The sequence below is a fragment of the Xyrauchen texanus genome, chromosome 45 (genome assembly GCF_025860055.1).
Source record: "Xyrauchen texanus isolate HMW12.3.18 chromosome 45, RBS_HiC_50CHRs, whole genome shotgun sequence".
Lineage (NCBI taxonomy): Eukaryota > Metazoa > Chordata > Actinopteri > Cypriniformes > Catostomidae > Xyrauchen > Xyrauchen texanus.
Genome location: NC_068320.1, coordinates 10,910,442 through 10,923,991, shown reverse-complemented (window position 1 = coordinate 10,923,991; position 13,550 = coordinate 10,910,442). Strand labels below are relative to the sequence as shown.

The following is a 13,550-nucleotide window of genomic DNA, read 5'->3' as shown; positions in this document are numbered from 1 at the left end:
GTTATGAGGCTTTGATATGCTCTCTCTCTCTGCTAGATTCTAGGCTGTGCAGATTATGTGTTTACAGGAATCTTCACCATAGAGATCATTTTAAAGGTAAATGTTCACCTATTCACAAGTTAAAAACATTCCATGCTATTAATATCTACCCTACAATAACTTTTTCACTATCTCTCCTCTCTGCCCTTTTTTCTCTCATTTTTATTCTCATCTAATTCCCTACTGTCTCTCCATTTGTCCACTCTTCCTCTCAGATGACAGCGTATGGAGCGTTCCTACATAAGGGTTCATTTTGTCGGAATTATTTTAATATTCTGGATCTGGTGGTGGTCAGTGTGTCTCTGATCTCCTCTGGGATTCAGTGAGTACCCACCTACTTTCCCCAGCTGCTCACAAACTGACCAATGCCAGTGCTTCTCATGCCACAAACAACTAACCTATCCAGTGCAATTTCTTTTAATTCTAGCCAATGAAAAGCTATTAATTTCATGTCTGACCAATCAGGAGGTTTTCTGTTTGGAATCACTTACACTAAGAGAATTAACAACATTAGATTGTCAGATGTGACTTTAAGTGGAATATTGTAATTACGAGTTCTGAGCACATGAGTGAACAGTTGAAGTCGTATTTTCAAGTGGGAAACTCTGAATTCTTGATGACACAATATTATCATAATATTAATTTTGTTTGAATAAAAAGAAGCCATATCAACCTGTAGCTCTAGACTGGTTGTGCAAAGCAGGATTAAGCATGGTCAGTGCCTGGATGGGAGACATCCTGTGAAAAACTAGCGTGTTTGTGTTTATTTTTCGGTCAGAAGAGTATACTTTGAAAGGCAACGAGTTCGACTGGGCGTGATCTTATTCGGAACATGGAAAAACAAAGTATACCCTGCCCTTAAGGTCGAGTAGGTTTAGCTGCAGGCGGACATCTCCAAATGAGGGTGGAATCTCTAAAAGAGGGCGGAGTCACTCCAGAAGGGGGTGGGGTTACTTCAGAAGGGAATTTTTACCAACTCCAAAAGGGGGCTTAGGGTTAGGAAAAGGGTAGGGTTAGGGGCTCCCTATATCTTTGCTTGCGGTTTGGAGCTCCTGCCACTTTTGGGAGCTCTATTTGGATCTATATCATTCTCCTTAAGGTTGCTCCTTGAAGAGGTGTTAGTGAGGCCAGCAGGTAATTTTTTTATTAGTTTTGCTTCTTCCATATTTTATCTCCAACCTGAATGCGTAACATGTTGTATAACAAATGCATGATTTTATGCACTGCACTGCTGCCACATGATTGGCTGATTAGATAATCGCATGGATGATTGTTGGTGCCAGACGGGCTGGTTTCAGTATTTCTGTAACTGCTGATCTCCTGGGAGTCTCTAGAATTTACTCCGAATGGTGCCAAAAACAAAAAACATCCAGTGAGCAGCAGTTCTATAGACGGAAACACCTTGTTGATGAGAGAGGTCAACAGAGAATGGCCAGATTGGTTTGAACTGACAAAGTTTATGGTAACTCAGATAACCGCTCTGTACAATTGTGATGAGAAGAATATAATCTCAGAATGCTATTCTGAGATGCGGGTTGGTGCTGTTTTGGCGGCACGAGGGGGACCTGCCTAATATTGTGTAGGTCCCCTCGTGCCGCCAAAACAGCACCAACCCGCATCTCAGTTGTGGCTGATCAGTATATATGTATATACGATGCCTGACTGCGGTGTGATTCACAGGTCAAGTGCCATTAATGTAGTGAAGATTCTCAGAGTGCTGAGAGTATTGAGGCCCCTGAGAGCAATCAACAGAGCCAAGGGCCTCAAAGTGAGTGTCTCTCTCTCTCATTCACAAAACATTAGTGCACAAATATGTTTAGATAACTCTGACCTGTGATATGCTGAGTTGTATTTATTTTGATTGGGGGTGCATTTGTCCACAGCACGTGGTCCAGTGTGTGTTTGTAGCCATCCGCACCATCGGGAATATCGTCATCGTCACCTCTTTGCTGCAGTTCATGTTTGCCTGCATTGGTGTTCAACTCTTTAAGGTAAGTTCTGCTATCTCATTATGCATGTTCCAGTATTGGGCAGATCTTTTGTTGTAGTATATTATTGCATGTTAACTGATTCTGATATTGTCTTATTGTTTTTCCAGGGTAAATTCTTCTCCTGCTCAGACACCTCAAAACAAACGCAGGCAGATTGCAGGTAACATCACTTTCTTTCTGGACAAAAAGTTTGCATTTAATTTATAAATGGCCCAAGGCTAATTCATGTGTGTGTGTGTTACAGGGGGTCCTACATAGAGTACAAAGATGGGAATGTTGGCAAGCCAGAGAAAGCTCAGCGTTTATGGGAAAACAGTGATTTCAACTTTGATGATGTCCTAAAGGGCATGATGGCTCTGTTTGCTGTGTCCACCTTCGAGGGTTGGCCAGGGTGCGTTCACTCATATACAATATAAATCAGAGAAATCGCAATGCTAAATATTGCAACTGTAGGAATGGAAGTCCCACCTTACAGATAAAAGAAAACCACCTTTTTGTCGGTTTACTCGAGGCCTCATGCCTCAGTCTGAAAAGTAGTTTTTTTCTTCTTTGTGATTTCAGCTAAACAGCATGATTTAGGATACCATTGTTGTCAAAATGAATTGCTGATTTTAAATATTATCATAATTTTGACAACAGTTTCATGTCAAGCTTTCCACATTAGTTAGGTGATGTACTTGTACTATGGCTGCCAAGTGACCTGACTTGCATTAAAAGGACTTGGCCTGATGTTTCTACATTCTGAATCATTTAGTTGTTCTTCTCATGGAGGGGCTGACAGGAAGTTCTCTGTTTTTGTCCCATAGACTCCTCTACAAAGCCATAGACTCCCATGCTGAGGATGTCGGCCCAATCTACAACTACCGCGTGATCATCTCCATATTCTTCATCGTCTACATCATCATCATTGCCTTCTTCATGATGAACATATTCGTAGGTTTCGTCATTGTGACATTTCAGGAGCAGGGAGAGCAAGAGTACAAAAACTGTGAGCTGGACAAGAACCAGGTACCTGTGTTTAAAGTTTTGCACTGTGCAGATCCTGCTAGTACTTGTATACAGAAGTGTGGCTTACTGGTTTGGATACAAATAAATATATTTGATGGTTGAAATGACCGGTGTCTCTTGCAGGGTTATTGTAATTTAAAAATGGTAATTTCGTTTTTATTGCTAATTTGTTTTCAATTTATCATCCCAGGTTATTTTATTTGTTGTTACTTTTCACTATGTAAGTTGAAAAAAGTTTTGTCAGCATTTATTATTTTCAATTTATTTAGTTTTTATTTAGTTTTAGTATTTTTGGAGACTGCCTAAGGGAATACTGTATGTTACTTTCAATATTAAAGTATCATTTCTAGTTTAATTTAGTTTTCTATTTTAGAAAATATTCAATCCTTTCCAACTGTGTTAGTTTTTATTTTTATTTCAGTTAACGCAAACATATTGCCATTTCATTTTCATTTACGATAATAACACAGGTCTCTGATTGTAAAATAAGCAGCTTAGAGGGATTGACAGACATACATAGTGTATTTTGATACTGTTTGTATGTAACATATGGATACATCTGTGTATATGTATACAGCGTCAGTGTGTGGAATATGCCCTAAAGGCCCGCCCACTGCGCAGATACATCCCTAAGAACCCATATCAGTACAAAGTTTGGTACGTGGTAAACTCCACCTACTTTGAGTACCTGATGTTCACCCTCATCCTGCTCAACACCATCTGCCTGGCCATGCAGGTCAGTATCCTCAGCGATTCATGGACTGGATTTAAACTACATTTCTGTACTATACATACAGTACCGGTATATACAAATTAATCTCCATCATTTTTAATGGATTTGCTGATTTATGTGTTTACAGCATCATGGTCAATCTCAATCCTTCCACAAAGCCATGAATATCCTCAATATGCTATTCACCGGTCTCTTCACTGTGGAAATGATCCTCAAACTCATCGCCTTCAAACCCAGGGTATGACCACAGCACAGCCCCGCCCTCAGACACACCCTCCACAAACCCAGCCCCTTCAGACACACCTTTATTTTTGCTTATTATATGAACGTGGCTAATTTTATGCCATTAGATAAAAACAAGTTCTAAACTAAACAGTCAGCTGTGTTTCATTATTAGACATTTCTGTAAAAAATTGTTCTATAAAAAATATTATGTTTACCGAATTAAAAAAAATCTGCATAATTACAACAGATGACTTATTATAATGCGTCTGTGGATTATAGGTTGTAGTTTGGTTGTGTGCTGTTTAATAACCAATTTTCCATATATCCTCTAGGTTTATGTTTTGTTTGTTTCATTTGCTTGTTTTGTTTTGTTTATTTGTTTTATCATAAAGGCACTCTTTTCCAAGCGGATATCACTTTTCTGATAATTATCATCAGAAATATCAGATCTCACCTATTTAACCTTATTTAACTTAGACCTTAAATGTTTTACTATGATTTCCGCCCTGTTGAGATATGCATGTTCTTCCTTACAGCTTGTCTGTCTTTTAGACACAAGACCGCCAGTAATTCCAACAGTTGGTTTTTAAAGAGTATTATGTCTTGCATAACTTGTCAGCCATTTCGAATTCATTAAAGGCCTACTAAGTGCAAATCAGATATTGTAAATATGTTGTATGTAGAGACGCCATCCTTTTTCTCTAAGCCACCCTTATGAGACAGACATGCTCCCTAGCTTCAACTAGAGCCCTACAAAACAGTTTTAATTCTTATCCCAGAAAATGAGAGCATTTACATAAAACAAAAAGCATTTTTTGTGCAGATAAACATAAAGATTAACTGGCAATCAGCATTAATGAGTGAAATTCCAAGCCTAGAATATACGTAGTTGGAATGTAGATCAGCTGATTTTGTTGTGTTGAATGGTGATTGGCTAACAAGCGCTTGGGATGTTGATGGTGCGAGGAGCGCTGGTGCTGGCCAATTCTGCATCTCTAACTGCCCTCTCTCACCCCTCACCCCCACCTCCCCCCTCGTCCTGTGTAGGGTTACTTTAGTGACCCCTGGAATGTTTTTGACTTCCTCATCGTAATTGGCAGCATTATAGACGTCATTCTGAGTGAGATCAACGTAAGTACATCGCCACCTCTCTCTCTCTCTCTCACTCTCTCTCTCTCTCTTTACTGATCTACTCTCTCTTGCTCTCTCGTCCATCTTTGCTGTCTTTCATTCCCCTGTGCTTCCCTTCATTCTCTACTCCTGCTGTCTCCTCAAGTCTCCTCATTTCCTTTTCTGATGGCAACTTTTTTCCGATGGCTGGGGCTGGTCGCCCTCTGGTGGTGAGAGGTTTAGGGCACACATGCAGGACAGGGTTTCGGAACAGAACGTATATCGGTAGACCTGTGAAAGAGAGGGCGCAAACTTCGTTTTCTTCTTCAAGGATGTGATGTATGTTGTTTTGTGGTAACTAACAGTCACACCTGAACTAACCCAGCAGCCCTGACTGTTCTTTTTAGGGTGTGATTGTGAGAGACTGTGGAGCATGACAGGTCCCAGGTCATCATGGGAATCTCTGATTTTGTTTTTCTTTCACACACCAGTCATTTGATTTTATGATTTTTTCCCCTCATGTCTTCTGTGAGGTAAATGTCCATTTGTAACTGTTTTCTTTATTTTCTCCTCTCTCCTTTTTCATTTTCCTTTAATTTTCTGTCCAGCATTATTTTGTTGATGCATGGAACACGTTTGATGCCCTTATTGTAGTGGGTAGTGTTGTTGATATAGCCATCACAGAGGTTAACGTAAGTAATCTCTCTCTCTCAATCTGCCTGCCTGCAACCCCCCTCCCCACTAACCCCCCAGACTAACACATTTTAGTTGCTTTAACCCTCCACCTGCACACACATGCATGAATAACCCTGTATAGCTCACACAGGGTGATATATTCTGACTTCAATCAATATGGACATTGCATTGTTTGAATCATTATTTCTATTTGGGATGTGTTCTGCTGAAAGTTTGGAAATTAGTTTCATGAATACTGTTGAGTCAATTCATAAACCTTCAAAGTCTTTATGACAGACGAGCCCAGATTCTCAAAGAAAGTTTGAAATTTGTGTTTGGCAACTTTTTCCATACTAGTAATAATTGGCATGTTTTGTAATAGATTTTAGTCATTGACAGTCTCACAAATGTAAAATGTATGTTGTCCTTTTCTTCAGATTTTTAGATGTAAGTGCCAGTATGTATAGATATGTTGGACATTTGTTACTGTTTATTAAAGATAACACTATGTCCTCCATTTTCTGAGAATATAAATAAGGTAAATTATCACAAATGTAAATTATCACATTTATTACATGACTGTGTACCAAATACATAAATAAATGGGTATTAAATATTGATTTGAGAAATAGTTTTAGTATGTAAGAAGAAAGAGATTGCTTGCTGTAAGAAATCAGCTGCCTTGAATTTCGGTCAGTTAGTAAGGGATCATTTTGCAATATTATTTAGCGATAACAACTGACTGACTGTACATTATCCCACTTATTACACAGCTACTAACGAAATGAAGAATAAATGGACATTAAAAATTGATATGCGTTGAAATTACGTAATTATTAGGGCTGTCGATTTAACGCGTTAATTCAGTGAGATTAATTTTATTACAAATAATGCGTAAAAAAATTTTTACGCAATTAACCACAATGCCCCCGGACCGTAATAAGGAAGATTCCTGAGAAATGCAAGCTTGTAGTACCACCTCTTTACTCCAGAGGGCAGTAAGTGAAATTTCAGCTGTGTGGCAATGCGCAGTTTATACAGTGAACAAAACAACCATCCAGCAGACACACAACACAAACATGAGTTACGTTCTTGCGTTCAAAACACTTGATGGAGCGCAAATCCGAACTAAGGGATCTCAAGATGTGTTCTAAGTATTAAACTATATTTAAGTTGACATTTTTAGTGACCTAAAAATGTTATGTTTATGACGCAACACACCAGAGATCCTACACAAGCATGGCTGACCCAGGTGTAAATTGACGGGTCGTTAAACAAGCCCTCATAATAAATCTCCAACTGATTGACAAACTCACTTGTGAAATGGATTGCTGTGATCTGTATGCCAATGACTGACTTATGATAAATAAAGCTCTAAAACTCTTCTGCCACAAGAATGTAATGCATTTTAATTATCTGAATATCTTTTGTGTGTATGTATATATATATATATATATATATATATATATATATATATATATATATTTCAAGATAACTATGTATAATTATTTCATCATTCTATTTTTAATTATTGTTATATGAGGGGCTTTCTCAGCAAATATTTGTATTTGCGATTCATCGCGATTAATTAATCGGGACACCATGTAATTAATTAGATAAAAAAAAAAATTAGCGATTGACAGCCTTAGTAATTATATGATAAGAAAGAAATCACTGAACAGCTGAATTCCACCTCAAGTTTGCATCGGAGTTCTGTTGGGGTTTATTTAGCGAAAATGACGATCTAATTACTCATTAATTACTAATTACATTATTCATCTTATTACAAGACTACTTGTCAAATAAATAAATAAATGGACATGAAACATTCATTTGAGTTGAAATGATTTTATTAGCTTACTTGTAGAGATTGCAGAGTGGGATGAGAATTAGGAAAGATGACTCGCAATACCCGGATGACCGGTCTGATATGTCTTAATCACCATATGTGCGGTTGTTCCTCAGACATATCAGACCACTAGATTGCACCATTGAACAATAAGAATCGAGTATTTCAGAGAGACATGTAATAATACTTAATAGCGGTCATTATACAGAATTGTTTTACCTCCAGAATGCTGCAAATGACCAATCAGAATCATGTATTCTAGAAAGCAGTGTGATAATGCTACATAAAATATGCTTACAAGATTACAAACTCATCTAAGGGTCTGTTTTGAAGTTAAGCCGTTCCTCTCTGATCAAAAGACGTTTATGAAGGTCATTTATGATTGACAACAGTTGCGTCTGAGATATACACCCTGTTGTGCTGTACACATCCGTTTCAGCACTGACTGGGTTTGGTTTGGTTTGAGTTTTCTCTTCATCCAGCATCTGATTTGATCTGAACGCATGACCTTTGACCCAGCATTGTGTTTGGATTGTTTTTTTAACCTTGTTTTTGCCCTTTTATTTTCTTTGAGAAAACTCAAAGAAAGCACTTTTTTCATGCTTCCTTAACCCGTTAATTAATCTGATTAGCAATCTGAAATATGATACTGATGAATCCGTGCTGATAGCCAGTCCCTACAAGGAGATTAGAGTGAAACAGGACGACTCTGTTCTCCCTTAGAAAAGCGTTGATGTAACCCCTCCTCCCCCTGAGGCCGCTCTGATCCTCTCAGTGCTTATTCCTCCATGCCTGTTAGAGGCGCTCTCTCATTTGCACTGTCTGATTGGACAGAAGCGGGGGGTGGAGAGATGGGAGTGTTTGCCATCTCTGTCTTGCTGACGATGCCATATTGCATCCTTCTCTACGAATGCCTTCTCTTTTCTGTCTCTTCTGCATTTTCCTCCTTGTTATCAGTGTTTTTTCTCTGTCTCTATTCTCTTTCTAATTCGGTGCTCTTGTACACTTGCACATTCTGGGTAGACCTGTTCCCTGTGTCATAAGCTCAGGCTGACTGATACGGCCACAATCACAATCACAATAACTGAAATAGCTGAGCCATTTAGGACCCGTACATATAACTCTCATTGGCCAACAAGTGAATTTATGGCTCTTTATCTGCCAACCTCCAGGGAGCAGTGTTTACTACCAGTTTGTGTTCAATCTCTATTTCTGTGCAATGTGAGATGATGTCTATGATACTGGCCAGTCCTGAAAGTGGCTCTGCGTGTAGATTTTATCATGGTAACTGTCTCACAGATGCACATTTGCGTGAATCTCATGAAAAACATGTCCAGGTTACATTTCAAACACCCCCCTGCAAAGTTCTCATTACTGAAATGTATATACATATTTTATTAATTAATTAGTTAAATTATTCTGTTCACACATACCCTCAATATGGAAATGTATAGGTCATGATACAACTTCTCATTAAGGGACATTTTCAAAGCAAAATGTACCACTATTTTCAAAAGGGTTGTGTTCACACATGACCTCTTACCTGAAAATTGCAGTACATTTTCTGGAAAAGGCTATATATTTGAAAGGGGCTAATGTTTTAATAAAAATCAGAAAAAATAAAGGTAGTAGAACAAACACTAGCATAATGGATGAATACTTTACAGTTGAAATCAAATCATTTTGCATTATGGGGGGATTGAGCTTAAATGTCATGACAAAAATAATGTAACAATGCAAAAAATATTAACCGTCCTACGATCATTTTTCTTTTGATTTTGGGGAGAAATATAACTGGGACATCAGGTTCTATGAGATTCACCCATATGGAGTGAGTTATAAAGTTGACATAGTTCTGTAATGTGTGAGCTACATGCATGGTTGGGGTTGCCAGATCCTCTGCAGTTCTACTACAGTTACATTACTTAATGAATTTTAGTCCTCATTACTGTATGAATATACAAAGACAGATATTTGAGAGTACTGTGGCACTGCATGGGATTAGTCTCTCTGCATGTAGAAATTCAACACACGTACACACTCTCAGACATACACTTACAGTCACACAGTAACACACACCGAGATGGGTCTGTTGAGAGATTCTTAAAGGGATAGTTCACCTAAAAATAAATTACAAACCGTCATGTTGTTCCAAACCCATATGACTTATTTTCTTGCATGCATTGCAAAACGAGTTATCAAGTAGAATGTCCAAGTTGTGTAGTCCCTGGTCTCCATTCACTTTCATTGTCATTCTTTTCCACACAAAGTAAATGGTGGCCATGGATCGAGCAAAAGGACAGCCGTATAGGTGTGGAATGACATGGGGTAGAGTAAATGACAGAATTGTAATTTTTGGGTGAATTATCCCAATAACTCAGCTCATGAGAGATGTCGATTCTGTGCATGTGTCTGCGTGTGTCACTCAATCATCCTCCAGTCTGCGGATGCAGAACAGCGTATGGCTCCCTCTCACATGAACCATGTGCTGTAGCACCCTCAGCTGGCAGAAAGACAGACATGCTATGAGGCGTCTCCCCTGCAAGAGACCCAACAGACGTACTTCAAACACATTGAATGTGTTTACATGCACACTGATAACTAATAACTAATTCAGATTATTCAAAAATTCAGACAAGACAAGAAACCTGTGTTTACATGAGAACTGAAATCATCTGATTATTCTCTGCTATTGATGTCGAAATGTAAACAGGCATGTGCACAACACTTTCCCACATTGGATAAGCTGATAAAGGTGTTTACATGCAGAGCGAATTTGCGGAAATCTAATGTGGCGATCATTTTTAATGTCCTTAACCTGATAAGGCAAAAAGTTTAAAGCATAAACAAGACCTTATATGTTGTCGGCCTATTAAGCACAATCGATGTAAGAACGTGCATGTAACACACTCACAGATGGACACATACTGTACACACACACCTACAAACACACACTTTGGCAGGTGTACTGTGTGTGGTTGGCGCTGCTATAGATTCCATCTGTCTGCCTTTCTTTGAAGCCAGCTGACCCCTCCTCCTCTCCCCCCTCCTCTGTGGTAAGACCAATGGTACGGACCAACGGTAACCAAAATCCCACCTCTCATTCCAGCCATCACCTTCTCTACCCCTTCTTCACCAACTGTCATACAGCATGCACACACATGTTCTCTCTCATCACTGAGGCACTGGACAAGCACGTGTTTATGCTGGTAGTGTGTCCATCGCCTTGACCTCTCCCCTTCCCATTAGTGTGCTGTAGTCACATGGTCATTGCTCTCTCTCTGTGTGTATTGCAGTGTCGGCACCCTGCTGGTCAGCTCTGGAATTACAGTTAACCGCCATATTGGCGGAGCTCTGAACTCAGCTGGAGGCTTTTAAAATAAAGTTGTTTTTTTGTGCGATGTCCACATGCATGGAGCTTAATTCTGTTTGCTTGATTTTTTTTATGTGTTTTTTACAGGCTGTGTGTGCAGGTGTAGATATGATATCACAAATTAGAAATTAGCTATTTTAAAGCTGCTTTATAGCACTAAGGTCAGCAGTTTTGTGTTTATATTTACACAGAAGTAAAGGATACATTTTTTGAGAATTGTAAACAAGCTAATTATGTTTGAGAGTAATTATATGTCTGTGGATTAGTGACTTTGTATGTGACATATAAGTAATAAGTGTTATAGTTCCATGACAGGTAGGATATTAATTATATTATGTGATAAGCTGGTAAACTGTATTATTTTAGGGCTCATCTACACTTCCTGGCCAAAAAAATAAATAAAAGTTGCCATTTTAATTTAAATAAGAAGATACTTAAGAGCCTATGATTGGATCATTATCGCAGTGATTAATGTTTCAGCTGGCAACAATTATTTTAACCCTAACTGATGCAGTGTTTAGCTTCTCATTTCTCAAACAACTATGTCAGAAGACGTATTCAGTGGTTGTGGAAAAGATGTTACTGTGTTTCAGAAGGGGGAAATTATTGGCCTGATTCAAGCAAAGAAAACAACTAAGGAGATTGCTAAAATCCCTGGAATTGGGTTAATAACTGTCCAACGCATTATTAAAACCTGGAAGGATAGCGGTGAACCGTCAGCTTTGTGGAAGAAATGTGGTCGGAAAAAAATCTTGAATGATTGTGATTGAAGATCACTAAAACCCTTGGTTAAGTCACATTGTAAAAAATCGACAGTAGAACTCACGGTTATGTTTATAGTTAAAGTAAGAGCATTTCCACATGCACAATGTGACTTGAACTTACAGGATTGGGACTAAACATCTGTGTGGCCACAAGAAGACACTTGTTAGTGAGGCTAATCATAAAAAAACAAATTAAATTAGCTAGGTAGCATAAAGATTGGACTGTGGAGCAATGGAAAAAGGTAATGTGGTCTGAAGAGTCCATATTTACCCTATCCCAAAGCGATTGGTGCATCAGGGTAAGAAGGGAAGCACTTGAAGCGATGCATAGTCATGCATAGTGCTCACTGTACAATCTTATGATCTGGGGTTGCTTCAATTGGTCAGGTCTAGGCTCAGCAACATTATGCAGCAATAAAATGAAGTCAGCTGACCACCTGAATATACTGAATGACCAGGTTATTCCATCAATGGATTTTTTTCTTCCCTGACAGAACAGGCATATTCCAGGATGATAAGGCCAAGATTAATCAGGCTCAAATTGTGAAACACTGGTTCAGGGAGCATGAGGAATCATTTTCACACATGAATTGGTGAACAAAGAGTCCTGACCTTAACCCCATTGGAAGTCTTTGGGACGTGCTGGAGAGGACTTTAAGAGTTGCTTGACTCTCCCGACATCAATAAAATATCTCAACCAAAAATTAATGCAACTCTGGATGGAAATAAATGTTGTGACGTTGTATAAGGTTGTCAATACAATACCATGACGAATGCACGGCGTAATCAAAGCTAAAGGCGGTCCAATGAAATATTAGAGTATGCACCTTTAAAAACAATTTTGCCAAGCAGTGTAGAAATGCTTTGCATTCATTTGGAATATTGCCATGCTTTCATAAAGCCACCCAGACGTCTCCTGTGTCTCTGTAGTGTGTTGTTATTGGAAGTATGTTCCTTTAGACATTAACTTGAACTTGCATGTGTCACCTTGAATTGTTCTGTGTCTGCCTATGAACATGCATTTGTGTTTGTGTCATGCTGAAAAAGGGCCCCCAAAACACTGAAGATAACGCCAGGATTTCAATCACATTCTTTCGGCTGTTCCGCGTGATGAGACTGGTGAAGCTTCTGTCTCGGGGAGAGGGCATTCGGACATTGCTCTGGACCTTCATTAAATCCTTTCAGGTGAGGAAAATGAAATTTGGTAGTGCATTTCTGTCTTATTAGATGCCTCTTGGTCAGAATAAGCTGTAGCGTGGTCCAGACTTTATGCCAATTTGATTAAACAAAACTAGATGATTCCCGATATAACCAGCAAAGCATTCTCATCATTATGCACCTCCAGTTGGCGGACATCCTTTTTCTATTTTTGATTTGCCGCACAGCTGTTTAGCCACTGAAATAAATTGCAATTAGTTTTTTATAACTTATGACTGTTAAATTAAAGTCAGCACATTTCTGGCCTAATAAATTCAACAATTTTTGTTTCTAAATGTACATGTTGCATTTGCAAATGTTGCAGTTGTAGCAATACTAACGTTATGTGTAAAATTGTTTCATCTATTCAAACGTAACTTTTCTACCAATGTATTCTGGTTGAACATAAATTTGAAATCAAAGAAATTCACATATTTTACTGTTGCTGAAGTCTAGCTTAGAACTGATTGGTCCATTGTTTGTGAACATTCTGTGGTTATATGCATTTAAATTGATTTTGTGTTTGTATTGTAGACAATTTTTATAATAAACTATAATATAGCAACATTAATGGCTTCTAGTGTAG

The 13,550-nt window shown here is 38.5% G+C and overlaps 1 protein-coding gene across 2 annotated transcripts in view; it reads left to right on the top strand.

Annotated features, from left to right (window-relative positions):
• LOC127637204 (voltage-dependent L-type calcium channel subunit alpha-1C-like) overlaps positions 1-13,550 on the top strand; it is a 197,632-nt gene that overhangs the window by 163,156 nt on the left and 20,926 nt on the right. The window contains exons 21-32 of one of the 2 annotated variants that reach the window (XM_052118155.1): positions 37-96; positions 255-361; positions 1,720-1,807; positions 1,923-2,030; positions 2,138-2,190; positions 2,275-2,421; positions 2,837-3,038; positions 3,616-3,774; positions 3,899-4,009; positions 5,044-5,127; positions 10,651-10,698; positions 12,815-12,952. In XM_052118155.1, the coding sequence (XP_051974115.1) occupies positions 37-96; positions 255-361; positions 1,720-1,807; positions 1,923-2,030; positions 2,138-2,190; positions 2,275-2,421; positions 2,837-3,038; positions 3,616-3,774; positions 3,899-4,009; positions 5,044-5,127; positions 10,651-10,698; positions 12,815-12,952 (1,305 nt within the window). Of the gene's footprint in view, positions 1-36; positions 97-254; positions 362-1,719; positions 1,808-1,922; positions 2,031-2,137; positions 2,191-2,274; positions 2,422-2,836; positions 3,039-3,615; positions 3,775-3,898; positions 4,010-5,043; positions 5,128-5,714; positions 5,799-10,650; positions 10,699-12,814; positions 12,953-13,550 lie in introns of both variants that reach the window. The other variant, XM_052118156.1, reaches the window with a different exon arrangement.